General features: G+C 44.2%; 1 protein-coding gene across 1 annotated transcript in view; it reads left to right on the top strand.

Annotated features, from left to right (window-relative positions):
• Positions 1–6,932: 6,932 nt before the first annotated feature.
• APC2 (anaphase-promoting complex/cyclosome 2) overlaps positions 6,933–24,603 on the top strand; it is an 87,123-nt gene continuing 69,452 nt past the window's right edge. Inside the window, exons 1-2 of the mRNA XM_086810360.1 lie at positions 6,933–7,273; positions 7,402–7,500. Of these exons, the coding sequence (XP_086666486.1) occupies positions 7,064–7,273; positions 7,402–7,500 (309 nt within the window). The 5' untranslated portion in view covers positions 6,933–7,063. The remainder of the gene's footprint in view (positions 7,274–7,401; positions 7,501–24,603) is intronic.

Genomic DNA, 24,603 nt, shown 5'->3' with positions numbered 1-24,603 from the left:
TACATGATGCATGTTTGGCAGTTTCTGTTGACTCTCATGTATGGTATTTTGACAGTGGTGCTACAAAGCACATTACCTCGCATCGTGATATGTTCACTTCTCTTGAGGCTGTCCCTAATGGGAATATTGTCACATGTGCCAATAATGCTTCTTACCCAGTGAAGGGCATTGGTAAAATTATGCTTACTGCTGCAAATGGCAGCGCTTTCACACTTTCAGATGCTTTGTATGTGCCAGGGATAAAGAAGAATCTATTGTGTGTCTCTGCGCTTGCTAGACTTGGATTTGTAATCAAATTTGTGGATGACAGATGTACTGTTCATGATTTGACTTCTGGTGATACGATTATTGTATCTGGCATCTTGTTTCGTGGGCTGTATAGGCTCAATTCTTATGACAAGTGTGTGGAAGATTCAGCAAATGCAGTTTCTGATGAAAAGGCAGTTTCAGATGCAAAACTATGGCATGCTCGTTTTGGTCATCTGAACTTTGCTAGTTTGCTGCGTTTGCAGAAATTTGATATGGTTGCTTTATTGCCCCCTCTTGAGGCACCATTGAAACATGTTTGTGAAGGCTGTATTTTGGGCAAAATGCAGCGTTCTGCGTTTCCAAAGGATGGTTCTGTGCGGGCCACTCGCAAATTGCAGCTTGTACATAGTGATGTATGTGGGCCTATGCAAACTCCGTCATTTGGTAAACACTTGTACTTCGTGACTTTCATTGATGATTACTCAAGGCATGCATGGGTATATCCACTGAAGGCAAAGTCCGAAGTGTTTTTGTGCTTCAAACAGTTTTTTCTTATGGCTGAAAATGTATCCAATTGTACTGTGGGCACCCTCCGTACTGATCGAGGGGGGGAGTACATGTCTAAAGAGTTTGATGCATTTCTGGCTAGTCGTGGGATAAAACACCAATGTACAGTGCCGTATACCCCTCAGCAAAATGGTGTTGCTGAGAGGAAGAACAGGTCACTTATGGAGATGGCACGATGTATGGTCAAGAGCCAAGCTTTGCCACATGCGTTTTGGCTTGAGGCTGTCATGTGTGCTGCATATGTACTCAACAGGTGTCCCACTAAGGCCTTGCAGTCTATTACTCCATACGAAGCTTGGCATGGCAAGAAGCCTTCTATTGGTCACTTGCATGTCTTTGGTTGCTTGGCCTATGCTTTAGTGCCTGTGCAACAACGCATAAAATTGGATGATAAGGCTGTCAAATGCATTTTTGTTGGTTACAGTGCTGAGAGCAAGGGTTACAGATTGTATCATCCGCAGTCAAAGCGCATCTTGATTAGTCGAGATGTTGTTTTTGTGGAAGATGCTGTGCAACCCTAGTTATCATGTACCAAAGAGACAGGTGTAAGCTCACGGGATGTATTTGATACGTTGTTGCCTCTCTTTACAGGTGGGAATTCAAATGTAAGTCCTAATGAGGCAAATATTCAGCTTATCAGATTTAAATGTAAGTCTTAATGAGGCAAATATTCAGCTTATGCAGATTTCAAACGACATCATAGATCAGCCTATTTCTGATGCAGATTTACAGGATGTAATTCATGAGGATAGGGCTGAAAATGAGCAGGCTAGAGGTATGCCTAAATGGCTGGTGCAAACCTTGCGTGATAGTAAGATTGATGCACCTATGACTAGTCGTACTCGTTCAGGTTTTCAGCATGCCTCTTATGCATCAGATTGTTATGCTTTGGCTGTGTCTAATATGTGTGAAGAGGAAGAACCTCTTTCATTTGATGAGGCACAAAATTCAAAAAATTGGTTGGCTGCAATGCAAAGTGAATATGATGCTATAATGAAGAATGGTACATGGTCTTTGTGTGATTTGCCTATTGGTAAAAAGGCCATTGGATGTAAGTGGGGTTTTAAATTGAAACGAAAGCCAGATGGTAGTGTTGATCGCTATAAGGCTAGACTTGTTGCAAAGGGTTATGCTCAAGAAAAGGGCATTGATTTTGATGAGACCTTTGCTCCCACTTGTCGTATGACTACCATTCGTAGCATTTGTGCATTGGCAGCTCATAATGGTTGGAATGTACATCAGTTGGACATAAAGACTGCATTCTTGAATGGAGATTTGCATGAGGAGGTGTATGTATCGCAGCCTCGTGGTTTTGTTCAAAGAGGGCAGGAAAACAAAGTGTGCAGGTTGAAAAAGGCTTTATATGGTTTAAAGCAAGCTCCACGAGCTTGGTATGAAAAGATACATGCATATTTGACTGCACATGGGTTGAATTCAGAATAGTCCAACAGAAAGCACTTTGTATGTTAAACGTGTGGATGGTGTACATCTAATCATTGCTCTCTATGTCGATGACATGCTGCTCACAAGACCAAATGAGAGTCATATTGCTGATTTTAAGGCTGATTTGAATGCCTCTTTTGAGATGTCAGATTTGGGGCATTTGCATCATTATTTGGGGATACAATTTAAGTAGTGTGATGGAGGTATTGCTTTGTGCCAGACAAAGTATATTGAGACACTGTTGCGGAGATTTGGCCTTGAAGACTGCAAGCCTATTGCTACTCCAATGGAGACAGGTTTGAAGTTGAGTCTTCATGATGCTGGAGATCACTTTGATGTCACACTCTATCAGACAGCTGTTGGTTGCCTCATTTATGTATGCATTATGAGGCCGGACATTCAGTTTGCAGTCTCACAGGTGAGCAGGTTTATGCATAGCCCAGGGTCTCAGCATTGGAAGGCAGTTAAACGCATCTTTCGCTACTTGAGTGGCACCATATATCTTGGGTTGTTTTATCCCAAGGGGGGATCGTTGCCGCCAGATTTACATGCTTTTTCGGACTCAGATTGGGCTGGTTGCTATGACACAAGAGTGTCCACAAGTGGTTTTTGTTTCATGCTCGGTAGCTCATGCATATCTTGGTTGAGCAAGAAGCAACCTACTGTGGCCACTTCTAGTTGTGAAGCTGAGTATAGGGCAGCTTTCACAGCTACGGTTGAGTGTGTGTGGCTCAGACGGCTTATGGTTGACTTGGGTGTTGGACAGGAGTCTGCCACCTCTATCTTCACTGACAGTCAGAGCGCATTGGCAGTTGCGAGAAACCCAGTTTTTCATGCTCGCACAAAGCACATTGAGGTGCATTATCACTATGTCAGGGAGAGACTCTCAGCAGGAGAGATCAGCTTGGCCTATGTGCCAACACAGGACAACCTCGCCGATCTTTTCACAAAGGCGCTTCCTCGTGAGAAGTTCGAAGCTTTCCGCAAAGCTTTGGGCTTGCTCCCCTTTGTGGATTGATCTACTTCGGGCATGGCACTCCCCTATACATGAGTGCCAGCTCTCGTTCACACCATCACTCCTAGGGGGGATTCGTTGCCATATAGATAGGCAGTGATGTGTGTGAACACACTTAGGACCGCCGGGGCACTTTTTCCCTCTTTAGGAGGTTTTTTCCCCCGGCTTGTATATACGCCCATCCTTCTAGGGCTAACTTATCTTTGTACATTGACACAATCTATACACTTTGTGTTGTGTGCATTCTTGCTTCTTCTTCTCCAAGCTTTGTGTGCTTTCCTGCAACCCTAATTCCAACACAACTGTGGTTGCATAGTTGTGATCGAGGTCTGGAAACTAATGGACAATGGTGTGTGGCTGGTCACAGGTGGTGCTGTTATGAGTGGTGTAGTACCCATTACCATAAAGTCTGGAATTGTGCTGATAGCATCTTGGGTGGGTACCTCTCTACTACGATCTTGGAATGTGAAGTCTGTAGTAGTAAATTCTTGGAGTCTATTGTAACCTTGAGGAACAATATCAATTGGGGCTTGGTCTATAGCCGGGTGATACTACAAAGTAGGACTCATTGGGCTCACAGGAGGTGTTAGGATTTTGCTCATTGTGGGGCATTCTTGCTTTGGATGTCTCGACTTGCGACATAGGTCTTTGGATTCTTTCATGTTTAATGATTCTATATATGTAATCATAGATGCCCTGCAATTGTTCCTCCTCTGTTGTGGCCCCAGATATTGACTAGACAATCTCTTCCCAACTAACACCATAAGCTTGGGTTGTAGTGAAATCCAAGAGTCTTTGTATGCATCATACTCCTAATCATTTGTGAGAAGACGTTGATCCAAGATTTACAAGATTAGCTCTTTCCTTGAGGTAGATGCAATGTTATTGCCTGGGTCGAGACTGTCGGGCACTACTTGCTCAGTCCTGGCTTGGGACTCATTTTGGGCATACTAAGCTGTTTAGGCTGCTAATCGTTGCCGTGCCAATTGCAAAGTCTCTTCTTCCTTTGCTCTAGTAGCCTAGATTTGTGCCTCTACTACATGCACTTCTTCTAATGTTCTACCGTTATACATAAGCACTTGTGTGCGGAGGTGGTTCAATGGTCACAATTTGCAATAAGAGCTGTATGGACATGGATATCAACGTGAACACTCTCTGCTTGTAATGATGAGACTATAACAGGTGTCTCTCTGGAGTTTACCTTAACTCCTTCATCATGTGGTCTGTATGTAGTAAGATTTGGTTTAGAGATAGGTGTTAAGACCGATCCTCTGAGAGGTAGCTAGCTTCGCAGTCAAAAAGATTGGTACGGTTGGACTAGAGAGGCCTGGTTGGGGTTCTCACATTCTTGGGACTAGGGATCCTTCCATTGACTCGAAATCAGATGAAGTATCACTGGCCCTTATTTTGCAAGTCCTTGTAAAATGCTAAACTGGGTTTTGATAGAAGGTCCTGACCTAGTGTAGGTTGGCTGGTATACACCTAGCTCAATAGACATACTATCATCTAAATAGGCCTTTAATACACGTCCAGACTACTGTAAGTGCATGTGACTTAAGGCTGGTATACACCTAGCTCGATAGACATACTATCATCTAAATAGGCCTTTAATACACGTCCAGACTACTGTAAGTGCATGTGACTTAAGGCTGGTATACACCTAGCTCAATAGACATACTATCATCTAAATAGGCCTTTAATACACATCCAGACTGTAAGTGCATGTGACTTAAGGCTGGTATATACGTAGCTTGATAGACATACTACATCTAAATAGGCCTTTAATACACGTCCAGACTGTAAGTGCATGTGACTTAAGGCTAGTCAGGGGCAAAGGAACTGAATGGCCAATTCTTTTCCTTTTTGGTGTTTGAGAAACTTATCCAAAGTAGGTTTCAGACAATTCTTAACACTTTGGGAAGGGTTGTGCATATACTTTTTTTCAGGCTGACGAGCGTTTCTTATAGTTAAGGTGACTGGAAAATTGTAAAATTTTTAAGTTTTGTATCAAGTGTGCCAAAATGATTGCAACGGCCTAAAACATATAATAGGCAAACTTGTATGTGCACTTTTCAAAAAATTTCTATACTTTTTTTTGGCCCACGAACCTATTACCTTTTCCCTTTTACCTTCTCCTTTTTTTCCTATTTATTTTTTATTTTTTACTTTTTGATTTTTGATTTTTTTAACTTTTTTCACTTTTCACTTTCGTCTTTTATAGTCTACGGTTTGTGGTTTACGGTTTTGGTTTGTGGTTTTTGGTTTTTGGTTTCACAACTACTCGAAAAGGGATGGTCAGGGTTTTTGGAGTTTTCCAAGATTTCCTTTTGCACAAATTAAATGCGGCCAGCTAAAAGACTTACAACTTGTGGCCCAAATTACAGGTGGATTAAGTTAGATTAATCTACATAATTTACGCTAATGCAAAAACATAAAAAAACTTACAAATAGAGAAATTAATGTGGTTTGCTAATCCTACCCCAAATCATTGTTTCTAGTCTCGAAACCAATTGTCTATTAGACCTAATTTCTTAAATGTCAAGCCCAATTTATTGTTTTTTGGGTGAAAAAAAACCCATTTTTTTTAAAAACAAAAATTGAACAAGAAACTTGAATTATTGAATACAAAGAACACACAATTTCAAGGCCACATGAAAAACTGAACACATAATGCAACAAAAACAAAAAGAATGCAGTAAAATCAGAGTTGTTTTGCTGATTTCCAATCTATTCTTCTCTTGTAAAAACCAAAAATTGATCAATTTACCATTCACTAGCTCTCAAAATGAATTGATGCTATGCGGTGGGGCTATTCCTCGACAACACCACTTGTGGGAAGCCCTTGTACCATAGAAAGAGCATAGGAACAAAACAGTGTCGTGGGGCTTTGCCCAACCACACTCGGGAGTACAAATAGCTCAACCGAGAAAGATGTTGCCGTGTAGCTGCACTTGAAAGCTCCACTTTATCGCCATGTAGCCCTTGTACCATAGAAAGATTCTTGGATTCTCGTAGGAGACGATGTTGCCGTCGTGTAGCTACACTTGAAAGCTCCACTTTATCGCCATCGCTGCACTCCAAAGGAAGCTCAACCCTCCTCTCACCATTTAATCTCTCACACTCACTCTCTCGCATGCAAGCAAGCAAGCATATATAAGCAAGCATGCAAGCAAGCAAGCATATATAAGAGCTCAAACAAGCAAGCAAGCAAGCATATATAAGAGCTCAAACAAGCAAGTAATAGCATAAGATAGTAGATAGAGAAGAGGAACACTCTTGAATTAGCATGAAAGAATGAATTGTAAGAGTTACATTTTGCCTCTTATGTGTGGTTGCTAGGGTTTACACGCTTGGACGGCCAAAGTTAAAATCAGGTCCTAGGGCTTATTCGGCCACCCTAGCTTGTGTAACACTTAATCCACAAATAGTACTCTCTATTCACAAATCCCGTGGTACGTCTTTAATAAACAAGTGGCGAACACACATGTGAAATATACAAGACATGTTTTTCAAGTGAATTCTGCACATTCTAGTGCTTGTGGTAATGAAGATGATACGGTGGCCGGCAACGACGTCATAGAAGTCTCCAGCCCTGTACAAACAATGGCACTTGTGTGTGGGTGAATATGTGATACTTTCAAATTTCAGGCCTAACTAAAAAAAAAAAGCAGCAGTAATGAATAAAGCCAGCGGAAAACACTAGGTTAGCTCCACCTCCTCCATAGTTATAGTCAAATTATTAGAGTGAACAGGACACACTCAAGCTCTGCGAAGTCTACCGTGAATCCCATGGATAATGAGCAGGCGAACCCCTTTCCCTGCCCCGAGAAGGCCAGGCTTGTAGAGATTGCCCAGGCCTGGTCCGTGTTCTGCAGCTTCGCCTCCAACCTGCCAAACAGACATCACACAGACGACACAGTCTTCATGAAAAGCGTAGCTGTGCTTTCAGGCCATGGCCTGCGCTCGCTTATGGTCGACTACTTTCTCAACCACCTTGAGGTACAATGCTCTTTACGACACTCTAATGCTACTGCTGAGTAGATACTCGAGTAAAGAAGATAACTTATCTTTCCTAAACCTAGCTCCGTAGCCCTAACCTTAACGCTTAATCTCCTTTTCTCCTTCAGATTTCTTTCAAGGGGCACTCTGCAACTGCACTCTGGAAGCGCTTTGATGAGTTTTCTGGACTCAAAGACACCAGCAAGGAGACAGGAGAGACTATGCAGGTTAGTACCACCACTGAAAAAGGGATTCAACCGTGCATTGCGTTTTCTTTTCTATTTTGTAAATTTATGGAGGATCAAATGCTTAACAATGAAAAGCTGATGTGAATTCTATAACTCTGACAAAGGAATCGCGCAGCACTATGGGTGTCAGACTTGTCGAACTATTTTCCATTTTAAGAAAACGTTTTTTTTTTCACACCCTTAAGGGCCCTGTTCAAAGACAGGGTTTTCTCAATGGCCTCTTATCAGCAGGCGTGCCTATGTTGTCGCTTCTGATCATCTCTCATCAAGGGTTTAAGGATGTAGAGTCTGTGGCACATGGCAAGCCACGATTGTGGGAAATTGCAACACTACAAAATTGTCAAATCCCCAAGGATCTCCTCGTGATCGTTCCTGGTACGCGACTCAAATCTTGCAAACAAACAAACAAACAAACAAACAAACAAGGGGGTGAAGGCTTGACTCACCTCCCAACCATGACAGCCGTGGGCGAGCCCACAGTCTTGGCTGTCTCCACCGAGCCATGAGCTGAGCTAACTAGGTTGATGTACCGACCAATCTCCTCCTCGCGACGTCCCATACCGCCACGAAGCTACCCTCGCGGGCCTCGAGATTGCTGTCGGCCTCGGCTGCATAAAGCAGGTACACGTCTGCACTAGATCCAGGCTCCAAGACCATAGAGCTCTCACAAACTCGCGAGACTCTCTATATCTCAATAACTAATCTTGGCCACCCTTTTATAGGCTCTTGGCCGGTCATCGGGCGTCCACACTTGGGCGCCCGCCCCTCCATACTTGGGTGCCCGCCCGTTAGGCTATCCCTAACTTAGCTCGCCAATCAACCTGCATAGCTCCAAGCTTTCCCCAAACCTCGAAGCTAGTCTTGTGTGCGTGTAGCACACGATAGATACACACTGTGCACATGACATACTCCCCTTCCTCTAAGAGCTCACTCCTGAGCTCACTAAAAAGCCAGGGTAATCTCTCTGAAGAGTAGTCAATGTCTCTCATGTAGTGTCCTCCTCAACACAATCCTTCCACTTGATCTTGTACTCCGTGATAAGCGTATTACGCAATCTTCTTTCACGAAATCCAAGAATCTTTTCAGGTTCATGCGGAACAAATGTCATGTCCTTGGCATCTATAATTTCTTGAGGAGTAACTAACTGGTATGTTCCACCGAGTACTTCCTTAAGTCTAATGACATGAAATACAGGATGAACTTTCACATGAGAAGGCAAATCCAATTCATATGCAACTGAACCAATCCTTCGTGTAATACGAAATGGTCCACAGTATCTAGGGGATAATTTCGGAGATCGACCTGTCCGTAAAGTCTCGGAATCTTTCGGAACTCGCAAATACACCATCGTTCCTTCAGAGAACTCTCTGGGTGAACGATGTCTATTAGAATAAAATCTGTCTCGGTCTTGAGTACTTCTAATAGATTCCTTCGCAACTTGTAACATTTCTTGCATATCTTGCAAAAAATTACGTGCTACATTATGCTGAAGTCCTGAGAATCCTACTGTAACAGGTGATCTAGGTTGAAAACCATACATAAGCATGAAAGGACTAAAACCTGTACTCGTATGCTTAGTACTGTTATATGCAAATTCTAACATAGGAAGATAATCCTCCCATGAACTCTGTCTTTTGGATACATATGCTCGAAGCATATCCTTCAAAATCTGATTCACTCTTTCAGTGTGGCCATCAGATTGAGGATGATCAGAGGAACTCAAATTCAAAGTTGTTTCCAACTTCTCAAAAACAAGTTTTCAAAAATCACTCGTAAACTTAGAGTCCCTATCACTGACTATGTCCTGCGGTAATCCATACAGTCTAAACAATTGCTCGATAAACTGCCGTGCTAATTGTGTAGCTGTAATAGTCTTCCGGGTCGGTAAAAATCTAGCCATTTTTGTCAAGCGATCTACCACAATCCAAATGGAATCGTGGCCTTGATGTGTTCTTGGTAATCCGGTAATAAAATCCATGGAAATACTTTTCCATTTATTACCTGGGATTTGCAAAGGATGCAACAACCCAGCCTGTCTAAAGCGTTCAGCTTTATTTGCCTGACAAATTTGACACTTGAGAACATAATCTTCTACATACTCTTTCATCTTTGGCCAATAAAAAGTGTGTTTCACTAACGATAGTGTCCTATGTACCCCAGGGTGTCCAGCAGAAGGGGCGTCGCGACACTCCTTAAGAATCTTGGACCTAATGTCCGGGATCTGTGGTACACAAATTTTGTCATTACGGAATAGTAAACCATTCCGAATCATCCACTGGCCTCCTGCAGCCTGAATGGTAGACTGCTCAGTCATTGAGTCTTGGTCAATCAGTGAGCTCCCATCTTGGATCTTCTGCCAAAATAGACCAAAATAACTATCAGTCCTGCAAAGCCCTCTCAATGACTGAAATAAGTCAGTAGAAATCTTGGTGAACGACAAAGAATTCACCTCTCTAATTCGACTAAGCGCATCTGCAACACTATTCATGGACCCTTTCCGATAATGGATCTCAAAATCAAAATCTTGCATTAACTCAGTCCAACGAGCTTTCCTTCCTCTCAAATCATCCGCATCACACACATACTTGATTGACTGATGATCAGTCAATACCACAAACTTGGAGCCATATAAATAATGTCTCCAAACCTTGAGAGCATGAATCACAGCATAAAGCTTCTCAAGGGTTGGCCAACGAGATTGAGTGTCGTCTAGCTTTTTACTTTCAAAAGCAACCGGTCTACCATCTTGAAATAGAGCAGCCCTGATAGCATAGTCACTGGCATCAGTTTCAAGAACATAAGGCCGACTAGGATCAGGTAATGCTAAGATAGGTGCTTCCTTGACTTTATCTTTCAAAAGTCTAAAGGCCATATCCAAATCGTTATTCCAAGTGATAGGCTGATTTGACTTACTTCCACGACCTTTCAATAAGTTGGTCATCGGTAGTGTGAGCTGAGAGTACTCCCGCACAGATTTTCGAAGAAAAACAACAAAATCGAGAAAAGAATGAAGTTGTTTCACTGTTCGCGGTATAGGCCATCCAGAACCTTCTGAACTTGGTCATAGTCAATGCTCAATCCATCTCGAGTGATCTTGTGTCCCAAGTAAATGATGTCGGTCATAAAGAACTCACATTTACTTAACTTAGCATATAGTCGATTCTGTCTTAAAATAGATAAGACAATCGTGAGGTGTCTAACATGATCCTCAAGAGTACGACTATATATCAAAATATCATCCAGGAACACCACTACAAATTGTCCCAAATGTTCACGAAAAAGATCGTTCATCATTTGCTGGAAGTATCTGGTGATAGCCAGTACGTAAATCTATCTTCGTGAAATATTTCGCTCCTGCTAACCGGTCAATCAGGTCATCTGATCTAGGGAGAGGATAACAATTGTCAGCTTGTTCAATCTCTTGTAATCTATACACATTCTCCAGGTATTGTCCTTCTTTCTCCTAAGCAACACAGTGCACCCCAAGGTGATTTACTTGGATGGATCTGGCCCATCCTCAAATAATCTTTGAGTTGTTTAGCCAACTCATCTTCCTCAGCTTGGCTCATCCTGTAAGGTGGAATACTGACAGGATGAGCACCAGGGATCAAGTCAATACGATGATCTACTGCCCGTTCAGGTGGTAAACCCGATGGCAATTCCTTAGGAAATACGTCTTGAAACGAATCAAGTATCTTCTGTAATTCTTTGCTTTCAAAGACACTTAATTCATTTACATCCAAGGAAGGGATGAGAAAGGAAGTAAGTGGAATCAATACACAATGGAAAGCGGTATACAAAGAAGAATCCATTATATTTCCAAAATCAATTGTATTTACAAGAGGTCCGCGAGAGGGATAAATACAATCACCTAAAATACTATACTTGGTGTCCCTATGCTGAAAAGAAAAAATATGACTAGACCAATCTATCTGGACTTGAAGAGTCTTAAACCACTCAATCTCTAATAACAAGTCTACATTTTCTAGGTGCATAACATAGCATTCTAGAGTGTCTTTGTAGTCCTGAATCTGGATTGGAAGCATCTCCACCTTTCGATCCCATACTTGCCTTCCCGCAGGTAGGCGTACCTAGGTATGATCGCTGGGTGTCGTATCAAGACTCAATTTCTGCACAAGTTTGTAGTTAACAAAGTTGTGTGAGCTGCCAGGGTCTAGAAGAATGTGAATCTTATGGCTATTCACTTCTCCATAAACGCGGAGAAGATCATGCAAGCCAAATACTTTAGAGTTGAACAGACAATCAGAACAAGTACTAGGACGAGAAAGTACAATAATTGACGTACTTGTTAAAGACAACTGGTTAGCTGCCTTTGGCTTGGGTCCTGTGTTTGTCTTGGCACCCTTTTGCTTTGGGCACTCGTTACACATGTGTCCTTTTTCTTCGCAGATAAAACAACGTCCTTCCTTCTAGCTTTAAAGCCCTAAGGAGTCGTTTCTTCTTCGCTGGTGTCGAACTTGAATTCTTCGAAGGTTGGTCCGAAGACTTTTCTTCAGTCGTGTTAGCCATAGGTGTGGAGAACTTTCTTTTATGCTTGTTCCCCTGCTCGGTAACGGGTTTCGACTTGGAAGAGACCATTGTATCATCATAGATATGAGCTGAATGAATAGCCTCATCCAATGTTTTGCATTTGTTATTTTGAACTTGTAAACGATATGAGTCTGGTAAACCACCTACGAAGAACCCCAAAAGAGTAGTGGGATCCATCTTTGTAGCTTTCATCTGCAAGTCCCTAAACTTCTGGAGGTAGACCTCATAAGTGAGGTGCTGCGAGGTCATGGTCAAAGCTGAAAACCTGGCAACATCATAATCATCCTCTTTCTTGAGGAATTCCTTCTTGAAGACGTCTTCGAATTGTGCCCAAGTTGTTGGCTTAGGGTTGAGTTCCTTCCACCAAAGCAAAGCTTTGCCGGACAGGAAACCTGCTGCTAACTGGATCTTTTTTCCATCATCATATGGATGAAACTGAAAGTGAACTTGCCACTTATGTAGCCAAGTGTCCACAATCTCCTTGGTGCGCTGCTTTTGCTCGCCCCCGAACGGTTCCGGAGTAATGTTGGGGCCCAAAGCAGAGGCCAAGGTATCCATACCCGATAGAGTAGAGAGGGTAGTGGTCAAAAGAGCGATGGAGTTTTGCAAAGCTTGCATCAGGGTTGCGATTTGTGCTTGACGTTCCGACGAAGAAGCTTCGAGAGCTACTTTGAACTCTTGGAAATTTGATTGAGAGACGAGTGAACACTAGCTATCTCTACACTTAGAACATTATGGACAGCCATACAATGAATGTTGGAGATGCTAATACAAGAGGCAGGGACAATGAAATGCATGCCTCCAATGCTTTACAGGATGAGCAAACTCATGTGGTGCACAATAGGGAACATGAATATGTGGGACAGCCGTCCCGTGGCAAAGAGAAGATGTAAGAAGAAGAGTCCATAGTCTTGAGGGTTGAACTTACTCGTATGCAGGCTCTTCTCCATGCACAACAAGAAGAATTGAATCTCTATTGCCGCGAGGATCCATTGGTACTTGATCGTTTGAAGGCCAAGAAAGCTGAATCTTATATGGATCATGCAATGGCAATGATTGCTCAAGAGTTGCACATGCAACCGAGGGATGCAGCGCGTGCATACTTGGCTCGTACCGAGGATGCATATGCAGAAAAGGCAACCATCCCACATGTCTTGGAATCCCCACTGGTGCCTGAACAAGAACTAATGTCTAAGAGGATAAATCTCCATGCTATGGGAGAGGAACAATCAGTGACTTCACGCCATGCAGGAATACCTTATGTAGCCCGTGAAGGATACAATGTTTATCGCAGTGGTCAAAATGTATGTCAAATGCAATTACCGGCTGAAAATGTACATGCACAACACATGCAACATGGGCTGCAATTTTGTGTTGGTGCAGGTATTCCGCGTATCTCTCATGCCACTCATGCCTTCGAGTGTGCTCGTGTGAGGGAGAAGTTATGGCTGAAAATGTATCAACGCATGTTGAGGGGCTAGCCATGCCTCATGCTTACAGGGCACATGTATCTATGCCTTATGCATCACCTTTTGGTAAAAATGATGCCAGTTACAGGGGCTGTCCCAATGGACAAACATGGGGGAAAACATGTTGAGATGCACACACATGCATCAAAGTCTCGTGACTTTAAAGCCGGAGACAAATCTGTGAAGTTTGACACATCATGGGGAATATGATGCATCAAAGGCACTTGCTTTTATTGCCCAGTTTGATATTGCTTTTAGTGATGAGGATTTCACTCAGAAATCCATGATCCGGCATGTAAGCATGTTCATGAAAGGCACTGCTGCCCATTGGTGGCTCACGGAGAAGCTCTCACCGAATGCTGTTAGATCATGGGAAGAGTGCAAGGAGAGGTTCTATGCTCTATTCTTGCCTCCCAATGCATTGAATGAGATAACAATGAAGTGGGATTGGGTAAAGCAAAATGAGGGGGAAACGGTAAATGCATATGTACAAAAGTTTTGGAAAGTGCTCTTGGAGGTGTCTCCATTCATGCATGTCACCGAGGCGGAAAGGAAGAGAAGGTTTCAATCGGGATTGCAACCCCTGTACAAAGCGGGATTACAAATGTATCCTGGTCATACCTTACACCAATTAATCGCAGCCGCCGCCGCCACCGCCACCGAGCAATTGGAACTCAAATTGAGTCGATCCAATAAGGCTAAACCCTCATTTCAAGGCAAAGAGAGGGCTGTCCAAAACCTGCAAAATGATGGACAGCCACCTAAAAGGGACCAAAACCAAGGCAAATTAGGTCCAAAAGCTAAAAATAAGTTTACTAAAAAGCGCCCTTATAAGCCGACAAACTTTGGTCTTAGTGCTGAGAAGAAGGAGCAATATATGCGTGAAGGCAAATGCTTTACTTGTGGCAGCACTGAGCACATGGCAAGAGCATGCCCAAATAAGAAGAACAAAGTTGAAAATGCTAACGTACCAAAGCCTAATGTGCATATGGTTCCCAGGGCAACACTTCACATGATAGCCAAGATAGGGTTGTATGCAAAGCTTGGGGACAACTCAAAGATCAGCCCGCTTTGTTCATGTTTGATGATTGTGCATCTGAAAATTTCATATCCACTCAGATGGCAGCTGCTTTGGGTATTGAAGTGGAGGACTTGGGTCCTCAAATTGAAGCAGGGACTGCCTTTGTTGGTAGAGAAGTGCAGGTCATGCCTATTTTTGGCAAGTTGCGCATACACATTCAAGGCTATGTGGATCATGAGGATTTTCTTGTGGCGCCTTTGAATGGCTGTGATGTATTGCTTGGAAAGCCTTGGCATACACTTATTGATCCGTGCAAGACTTACAAGATTAAGAGGATCACCTTCATGCATAAAGGCCGAGAACATGTAATTGATGATGGTGAAGAGGGTGATACCATTCCCCTTGTATCTCATGTACAAATTAAGAAAATAATGAAAAAGAGTATTTTTGCGTACTTGATTTTTGTACGAGATCCTGTTGAGGCAAATAATGTACATGTAAACACTCTTTGTAATGATACGCTGAAATTTTTGCAAGAGCACAATGATTGTTTTGCTGATGAGTTACCACACCTGTACGACCGGAAGATCATCGCATTGATCTTGTGCCGGGTAGCTCACCACCTAATAGGCCAGCCTATCGTGTAAGTGCATCCCAAAAAGAGGAGATCATGAAGCAAGTAAATGAGCTTCTTGAGAAGGGTTTGGTTCAGCCAAGCTCTTCTCCATATTGTTCACCCGTCCTCTTAGTTCAAAAGAAGGATGGATCCTTTCGTATGTGTGTGGATTATAGAGCTTTAAATAAGCTTACCATCAAGAATCGGTTTCCGATTCCACGCATAGACGACATCCTTGACAAGTTGGATGTATCGGCATGCTTTAGCCGAATTGATCTCAAGAGTGGATATCATCAAGTGCGTGTAGTGCCTTAGGATGTACACAAAACTGCTTTCAGGAGAGCATTTGGGCTTTATGAGTATCTTATTATGCCTTTTGGTCTTACAAATGCCCCGGCTACATTCAATAGAATGATGGATCGCATATTCCGTGGGTACAGGAAATTTACAGGTGTCTTCTTTGATGACATCCTAGTTCTCGAAGACCGAAGAAGAGCATAAAGCTCATTTGGCTATTGTTTTTGAAGAGCTCCATAAGCATAAACTCTTCATGAATGCAAAGAAGAGTGAGTTCTTCTTGTCAGAGATACATTATCTTGGGTAGATTGTGTCCAAAGATGGAGTGCGGATGGATCCTGCAAAGATTGATGCAATTCGGAATTGGTCCGAATTGAGTTCGGTGCATGAGATCCGTAGTTTTCTTGGATTATGCTCTTACTACCGCAGGTTCATTCGGCACTTTGCATGGATTGCTTCTCCTTTGCATGATTTGACAAAGAAGAAGGCCGTGTTCAAATGGACTAATGTAGAGAGAGATGCATTCCTCAAATTGAAAGATGCAACTACTCATGGTCCAGTGTTGATCGTTCCGGATTTGCAAAAGCCTTTTTGTGTGGAATGTTATGCATCTCGAAATTGCATAGGAGCTGTCCTTAATCAAGAGGGACACGCCCTGGCTTATGACAGCCGTAGGTTGCATGATGCGGAGCTATCTCTTGGCATATATGAGAAAGAGCTCTTGGCTGTAATTCATGCACTTACTATATGGAAACATTACCTTCTTGGGGCTGATTTCACTGTGAAGACAGATCACCAGAGTTTGAGGTATTTTCTTACTCAAACTAAGTTGTCAGAGAAGCATATGAGGATGGCCAATTTCCTCTCTATGTTTCATTTTTAGATCTTGCACACCCCGGGAAAGAAGAATGTAGTGGCCGATGCATTGTCACGAAAGCCGTATGTAGCAGCTATCTCGGTTGCCTCTCAATGGGACTTGTCTACCATGCGTGATTTGTATCATACGGATGCTGATTTTGCCACTATTTGGGCTGATTTGATGGCTGGTCATGCACATGCCTCATATGTGATCAAAGAGGGTTATCTCATGAAAGATAATTGCCTATGTGTGGTGTCTGACATGAGACAAAAGGTTTTGGATGAGTGCCATGCTCCTCCATATGCTGGTCATAGAGGCATAATGTCTACTACGCACATGATTGAGTGGTATTTCTTTTGGCCAGGTATGCGGAAGGACATAGAGGCACATGTACGTGCATGTATCACCTGTCAAAAGGTCAAGTTTGATAGGCAAAAGGCACCAGGTTTGCTTCAGCCATTGCCTATTCCCACGCAGCCATGGGAAAGTATTACAATGGATTTCATTATGGACTTGCCACGTACCCAACAGGGTAATGATGCAATTTGGACAATTGTGGACAGGTTTAGCAAGCAAGCTCATTTCTTGCCGGTCAAAAAGACCATCAAAGCTGAGCATATGGTTAAAATATATCTTGCACAAGTGTTCAAACATCATGGAATGCCGAAGTCCATTGTGGGGAATAGAGATCCTAGGACTACAAGTCTCTTTTGGCGGGCCTTATTTGATAATATGGGCACCAAATTGGACTTCTCATCAGCTTATCACCCTCAAACGGATGGGCAAAGTGAGGCTGCAAATTCAGCCGTGCTGGATCTCTTGAAATGTTATGTGGCGGATCAGAAGTCTTCTTGGGAGAAGTACTTACCGCTTGTGGAATTTGCATACGACAACACAGTGCATGCATCTACGGGAAAGGCCCCGTTTGAGATTGTTTATGGTAAGGTGGTTTTGCCACCCATCCTTCGCACAAAGGATGAGATATTTGCAGCTGATGAGTATGTAAGAGACTTGGATATTGCTTTTGCTCAGGTGCGGACAGCCATTGCAAGGTCACAAGACAAGCATAAAAAGGCTGCCGACAAGCATAGAAGGCAATTGGATGTTAAAGAGAATGATTGGGTATTGCTGAAATTTGAGAAAGCAAGACTTGCAAAGAGGCCTGGCAAAGAGGGTACATATCCTAAGCTTGCAACCAGGTACTATGGACCTTTTCGAGTGATCGAGAAGATCAATGAAGTGGCTTTCAGATTGGCATTACCTAGTCATTGGCACATACACAATGCTTTTCATGTGAGTCTTCTTCGCAAGTATGTAGGGCCGGAGCCCAGTGAAATGGTCATTGAGGATCCACCAGAAGTGGATGAGCTTGAGGAGATCTTGCAGCCAGAGCAGATTGTGTATCACAAGGAACGCAAGCTTGCTGCAGGCTAAGTTGTGAGGCGTTACCTTGTGAAGTTTAAGAACTATCTTCCCATTGATGCTAAATGGATAGATGAAGAGTTCTTCAAAGATTGCCCGCATGTGCTTCAGACATATTTGGATGCATTTCAGTTGTTGCGGACAACTGTTTAGAAGCGGGGGGGAATGTCACCATTTGGCCACCCGAATGGTTCACTCTTGCTTTCACACTATGTACATATTGGATTGGTGTCCATGGCTTATGGAATGTGCCTATGCATGTGATTGACACGTGTCATGCTGTATAGTTGGATATGATATTCCGTTGGGACTTGACGTTATCATGCCCGGAATATCTGGAGGACTTGGCTTTCTGTTGGGACTTGTGCCTTTGTGTACACTGTACATGCTTGGAAACGTCTGGAGGATTGGCTTTCCACTGGGTCTGGTATCACATATACTTGCTTGGAAACGCGTGGTCTTATATGGTTTCATGAACGGAAATTGCTCATGCCAATGCTGCATTGCATAGCATCGTTATGTGCTTGCTTGCAATTGAAATTGCATGCTGTTTTCATGCTTGCTTGACCAATGTGTAGTTCCGGGTAAGGGGACGCCCGCCGATGAACCGTGCGTGTGAAACTGTCTGCTGACATGGTTGTGTGGCATGTGAACAGGTGGTAAGTATTACCCAATCTAGGCTCAAATAGCCCTTAGGACTTAGCCAATATTTATAAGTGAGTGCGTTCCCACTTCATTAAAGTTTGGGCGTCCAAAAGTCACTTATAAATTATGACCGCTTTCAAGTTCACACTCACTGAAGTCCCGAGGCGGACAAGACTCAATGTCCAGGACGTGATTCTTCCTTTTTTACTCATAAATGGGCATCTCCCCATGTCCCTTCACCTGATTGGATCCCAATTCACTTACTTATTAAGAGAAAATTCGTGTTTTCTCTTCATGAGGATTTTTGGAGGCTGAAAACTCTGTTTTTCCACCATTTCTCTCCATTTCCAAGCTCTCCATAGCCATACCCAACTTGCTAGGGTATTTTCCAAGCTTCCAAGAGTGTTTCCAAGTGCTAATCGCTCTCCTACTCATTCCCAATGACTGAAATTCAGCAAAACAGCTCTCATTTTTGCTGTAATTTCTGGTCTTTTTACTGAAAACCCTAATTTCAGCCTTCCTTTTTCAAGTTGAACCATAGGGGAAGCTTTCCCAGGGTTCCCTTCATCCTCTTGAAGACTTTTGTCGTGAAGGATTGCGGCAAATCGAAGATATCAACACTTCTAAAGCTTCAAACGCGAAGGCTTCTGATTGCAACAACTTCTATGAAGACTGGTAAGCTAATTGGACAATGTGTTGTCATTACTTATTCAGTAGAAGGGCAGGACTCCTTGTTTAGCCGCCCTGTGTAGTATTTCTCTTGTCCTATGTGCTCTTGAAGATGTTGCTACCTTGCTTGGTAGAACATAGAGCCAATGGTAGAGAATATGGGCACTGAAGTCGGGCCGGGCATCAAGGCAGCTCCTTGGTGATCTACATCGACATACCATTGTTTTCTAAAATGCTGAATTTCATATGCATTGGCATGGAGGATTTGGCAATGGATGCCCGTGAAGCTATGTATTGAATTTCTCCAATAGTAATACAATTTACTCAAGGGAGGGGTCGGCCGTTCCGGCTCATTGTGTATCTCTTTTCAATTCAGCAATTTACTTCTTGTATTTGAGCAAGTGTCCTTCAAATTTTAGTGTATTTAAGTGTATTGATTAGCATTGTGTTCAACCAAGTTACAGGACTTCCCAGGCAGATGCCATGACGCTTTGCCAGATGATAGGAGTGGACGGTGACCACCTTCCCCCGCCCCCCCCCACCCCTCTTCTACACATACATGGTGGGCAGGGCATAGTCACATGGGACGCAAAATGGGGACAAGGAACGGAGACAGAAAAGATTGAGAATGGCCATTCCTTGTGACTATAGAGTGACATGGGACGGGAATGGGAATGGGAACGGGAAGATGCTACCATCCCCAACATTCCCGAGTCTAAAAATGCCCATTCCTTGTGACTATGGGGCAGGGAAGAATATGAGATGGGAGTAGACCCTCATCATCAGACTCCCTGATGCCACTCGCCTTACGCCGCAGAGCATGGCCATTCACCATGCTTACCATTATATGGGGATACTATGGAGTTCTCACAGCTTGGGGGGGGGAGTCCTGCTCGAGGGCTTCAGCCTCAAGACAAGGAGTTGCCAAGTCCCACTACATGATCTAGACAACCCTATCAGACTACACGAGCTAGACATCAATGAAATGGGGTTGCAGAGATCACCATAGGACCATGTTACATGCGGAAGCTCTAGGAGTCTTCTTTCAGCGCTAAACACCATTTGGGAACATGCTGATGCAAAACACATGCAAAGGAGAGAAGAGAGATAGCTAAGTATTCAGTATATCATAAAGTACAAAAAGGTTTCTTGCAGCCCTTGGCTGCCTTCCATGAAAAGGTGAAAATACCTAATCTATGCCTAAGTCTAAACCCAACCCATTGCTGGACTGAATGGTTCAAATCAATGAGCAAGTTTGCCTTTTTTCGGCTGGAAAAGACCTCACGGACTGGCTGACTGCTGGTTAGCCAGATCCAGGACAATAATTCCCTTCATGCGCTTCAGTGCCAAATCAGCAACACATGCTCCTAATCTTTGGTTTTGATCTGTCTTTATCTAGTTGCTCTCCTCAGGATTAACTCTAAGTTCATCAGCTGGTGCATGTCTTGCACATGACATCCCCCTCTGCTAAACTTGATGACGAGATTCCAATCTGTTGTATTCTTGGATGATTGTCATCATCCCATTCAATTCCCGAAGTCCCCCTATCATCCCCTCCTACTCTAGCAACCTTTTCATTGAAAACCCGGCCCGATCTCCAAATCCACTTTTACTCTGATGAAGACCTATGCATCTGTTCCATCCAGTCCCCATTCCATTCTCGCCCTGTCCTTGAACACTGTCTGTGGTCTTCTTTCCTGAGAAATGAGTCTGGCACTCTCACTCCACCCTTGGAGGATCATCCTCCCTTGGAACCGTTGCGGCCTGAAAGCCTTTGCCACAAGTGGCACCCAACTCTCAAGACTGAAATCCCCTTAGGTTTTGTGGAACACCACCAACCAACCTCCTAGGAATTCTTCCCTGTCTTGTGTTCCTTGCCTTGGGCCTCGTACTTGTGCACTTTCCTGTGCCTTGGACCTGTGCACCTTTATCTGGGACAAAATCAATGTTTAGCCTTGCTAAGCCTGATGCTCTGATATTAATGTTACATGTGGAAGCTCTGGGAGTCTTCATTCAGCCCTAAACACCATCTAGGAACATGCTGATGCAAAACGCATGCAGAAGAGAGAGAACAGAAAGAAGAGAGAAAGCTGAGTTTTTAGTATATCATAAAGTACAAAAAGGTACAAGTGTTCTTGCAGCCAAGGGCTGCCTTCCATGAAAAGGTGAAAATACCTAGTCTATGCCTAAGTCTAGACCCAGCCCATTGCTGGACTGAATGGTTCAAATCGATGAGCAAGTTTGATGGTCGGCCAGATCCAGGACAATAATTCCCTTCATGTGCTTCAGCCGACAGGTTCTTCTATTCTTTCATATGCTGGCCGACAGCAACACCACAACTTCCATCAGATAAATCCCTCCCAAATCAGCAACACATGCTCCTAATCTCTGGTTCTGATCAGTCTTTATCTGGTTGCTCTCCTCAGGATTAGCTATGAGTTCAGCTAGTGCATGTCTTGCACATGACAGACCATGAGGTCACAGTGTATGGGAGGCACTTCCAAGTGCTGGCAGCTGCACATGGTCTTGTTATCTATAACAGGATGTCCCAATGGCCCTCCTCTGACACCCTCAATAGCTTCAAACACTCAAGAGTTACCAGCATCGTGGATAACTTGATGGGATCTCCGGCTTCGGCACACCTTCTCCCCCAATTCCCCATCCCGTCACCCCCTTTGAAGCTCACCATGCCTACCTCTTTTTCACTTTTACTTGCACACCACCCATCCCCCCGCCAACAAACCCCAACTCACATTACACCCACCATCTCACACCCAAGTCCATTTTGATCACAACTTGACCCTGTTTGCTCCGACCACATCTACTGCCACCTCCAGGATGTAGATCCTACTATCCCCTCCTACGTACCCTCACATCACAGCTCACCACCATTCTCCACACATCTGCCACCACTTCTTTCATCTACGGCCGCCAAGCCACCTTGCGGTTCCATGCCCCATAACTCTTGGTATGATGACGAGTGCCAAGCCACACGCTCCCGTCTTAAGAAAGAGGTAAGTGCAACAGATTTCTGAATGCCTCACCCAACGCAAGAAATGGGAGTTCTACACTCAGAAAGAGGATGATTTGCCTAGGCTCTTCTTAGGGTCAAACTACAAAGAGGCTTTAAGGAAACTCCGAGAACATCCCCCCCCACCTATCACCTACCCAGTGTCATGTGCATCACGCACTTGGATGCCACGTAGACATATTTGAACAAGAAGGTGTAGGACCTGGGGTCGAAAACTGGTCCCATGTGAGCCCAGTCAGGGACGAGTCACCCAGGGTTCCACTCCATTCGTCCTAGGTCAGGTGTGCATTGTCCTGCACATGAAGCAGTGCCAGTCCGCGCTGTGAGTCTCCCTTTGGAATGATGTCAGCTGCTCTGTATGTTTGGTCAGCGACCAGATGTCAGACGACTGTGTAGATGTAGGTGTGCATTAGGTATGGGCATGGGGAAGGCTTTGGGCCACCCCAAGGGGGCCAGGAAGGCCCCAGGCCTTGCCCACCAGCCCTAGTATGGGTTGGGAAGGCTGTCGGCCAGCCTAAGGGGCCTGGCCAAGCAGCCGACACGGCCTTTGGGCCAGCCCAGCCAGGCAGCCAGGCAGCCAGGCCAAGGGGCTACCCAGCAGCCTGTATTAAATGCTAATTTCACTAGTCGTGGGTCTTTTTCAGCAAACTTACCCCTGATAACCAGCCAACCAGGTCTAGGAAGGGGTATATAAACCCAAGGCATATTTCAGTCCAATCCATCTCATAATTCACAAGGTGCTGCGAGCTACTCAAGGGCCAAGACAACCAAGGGAGAAGCTAACGCAAGGGTGAAGCATTGAAGGTCAAGGGCAGAGATCTATCTCAACCAAGAAGGTTCAGGTTCAGTCTTTTATTTCAGATTTTGCATCATTCTTATAAAAGCAAATACACCATTCGTGGTGGGGGCCCTACAGAGGGTATTCAGGACACAATACTGTGTCCTCTTCTCCCCTCTCTCTCTCTCTCTCTCTCTCTCTCTCTCTCTCTCTATTTTTTGCACATCTATTTTCAGTTTTGTGCGTTATTCTCGTCGTGAAACGTGTTGATTTATGAGCATTGAAGTTACCGATCTCCCCCGAAGCTTCCGCATGTTACAGTGGTATGAGAGCCTACTTCAAGTGTAAAGATTCAGCAAGAAACCAGAATTTTTCTCGCTCGTGTGGTTGGTTTTCAAACTCCGGTGGACCACCCCTTTCGGAGTGACTCCTCTCCCTCGAAGGACGGTTCGTTTCAGCCTCCGGAAGTCTCCCACACACATAGTGGATGGACAGATTGCACTCCGGAAAGGAGGTGCATTTTCCTGCTATGGCGAGCTAGGACGGTGAGAGAGACCAAGAACCTTGGGACCGAAGTGCACCAGGCAGTCCAGCTAGGGCATCAGGCTTGAGTGTACAAGAGATGTTCCAACAGATGATGCGAGCAATCGCAGACCAAAGTACCAAGTTGGAAGAGCAGAAGGCGCAAATACTGGCTCTGGAAGAGCGCACCCGTTCTCCAGCTGCGCGTTTTCCGTCTCCTCCTCCCTATCCTTCCGTTTCCCAGATTCCAAATCCTTTGCACAGGGACCCTTTCGAAGGGTCACGACCGCAGCCGAGTTCAATGCTTAAGTTGCAGATGCATGCAATGGAGATTCGACAACGAGAAGACGACGCCATGCGACGCGTGAAACATGAGCGATACCTTGCGGCTTTGGATGCAAGACTGACACTAGCGGCTTCCTCAAATCATTTTCCCGAGAAAATGAATTTCAGTAAGTATAATGGTAAACTCGACCCCCCAACTCTTTATTCATGGTTGCATCAATTTGAAGCTTACTTTGCCGCAGTTCGAAAAAGTGATATTGACAGGGTGAAATTAGCTAGTTGGTACTTGGAAGGTGAGGCCATTCCTTGGTGGACCCAATGGGCTCATGCCCACACCAAATTAGGTATGGCAGCTTATGTTTGGGACGAGTTTGTCCACGACCTTAGGCAGTGGTTTCTATCGCCCCATTACCTTGAGCAACTCGAAGACGAGTTTAGGGAAGCGCGTCAGAACGCGCAACGAGTCCTTCAGTTTGCGAATAAAATTTCAAACTTATGTTTGCAGTTAGGCTTATCTGATACGGACAAGAAAGGGCAATTCCTATATGGCCTTGATACGCAAATCCAGTGGGAGGTGCGTATGTTTAGGCCAGCCACCTTCGAAGACGCACTCTTGCTTGCGCAGAGTGCTAAAATGAAGCACAATGGTGAAAAGCCCAAGACTTCCCAGCCGGCTACTCCCAAGGCTACCACCTCGGAGGGAAAAGGCCAGAACCAGATGGGCACGGGAGTCTCTGCCTCCAAGAACTCGACCAATGCGCCCAAGCTTACTCCAGACCAGAAAGCGGAGGCAAGCAAGACCGGTGGCAAGTTGAGTGCTGAGGAGATTACTCAGTATGTAACTTGGTTGAACACAATGCTAATCAATACACTTAAATACACTAAGATTTGAAGGACACTTGCTCAAATACAAGAAG

The sequence above is a fragment of the Cibotium barometz genome, chromosome 16 (assembly GCF_041138505.1).
Source record: "Cibotium barometz isolate CiBa-2024 chromosome 16, ASM4113850v1, whole genome shotgun sequence".
Lineage (NCBI taxonomy): Eukaryota > Viridiplantae > Streptophyta > Polypodiopsida > Cyatheales > Cibotiaceae > Cibotium > Cibotium barometz.
This window is presented reverse-complemented; position numbering and strand designations above follow the sequence as displayed.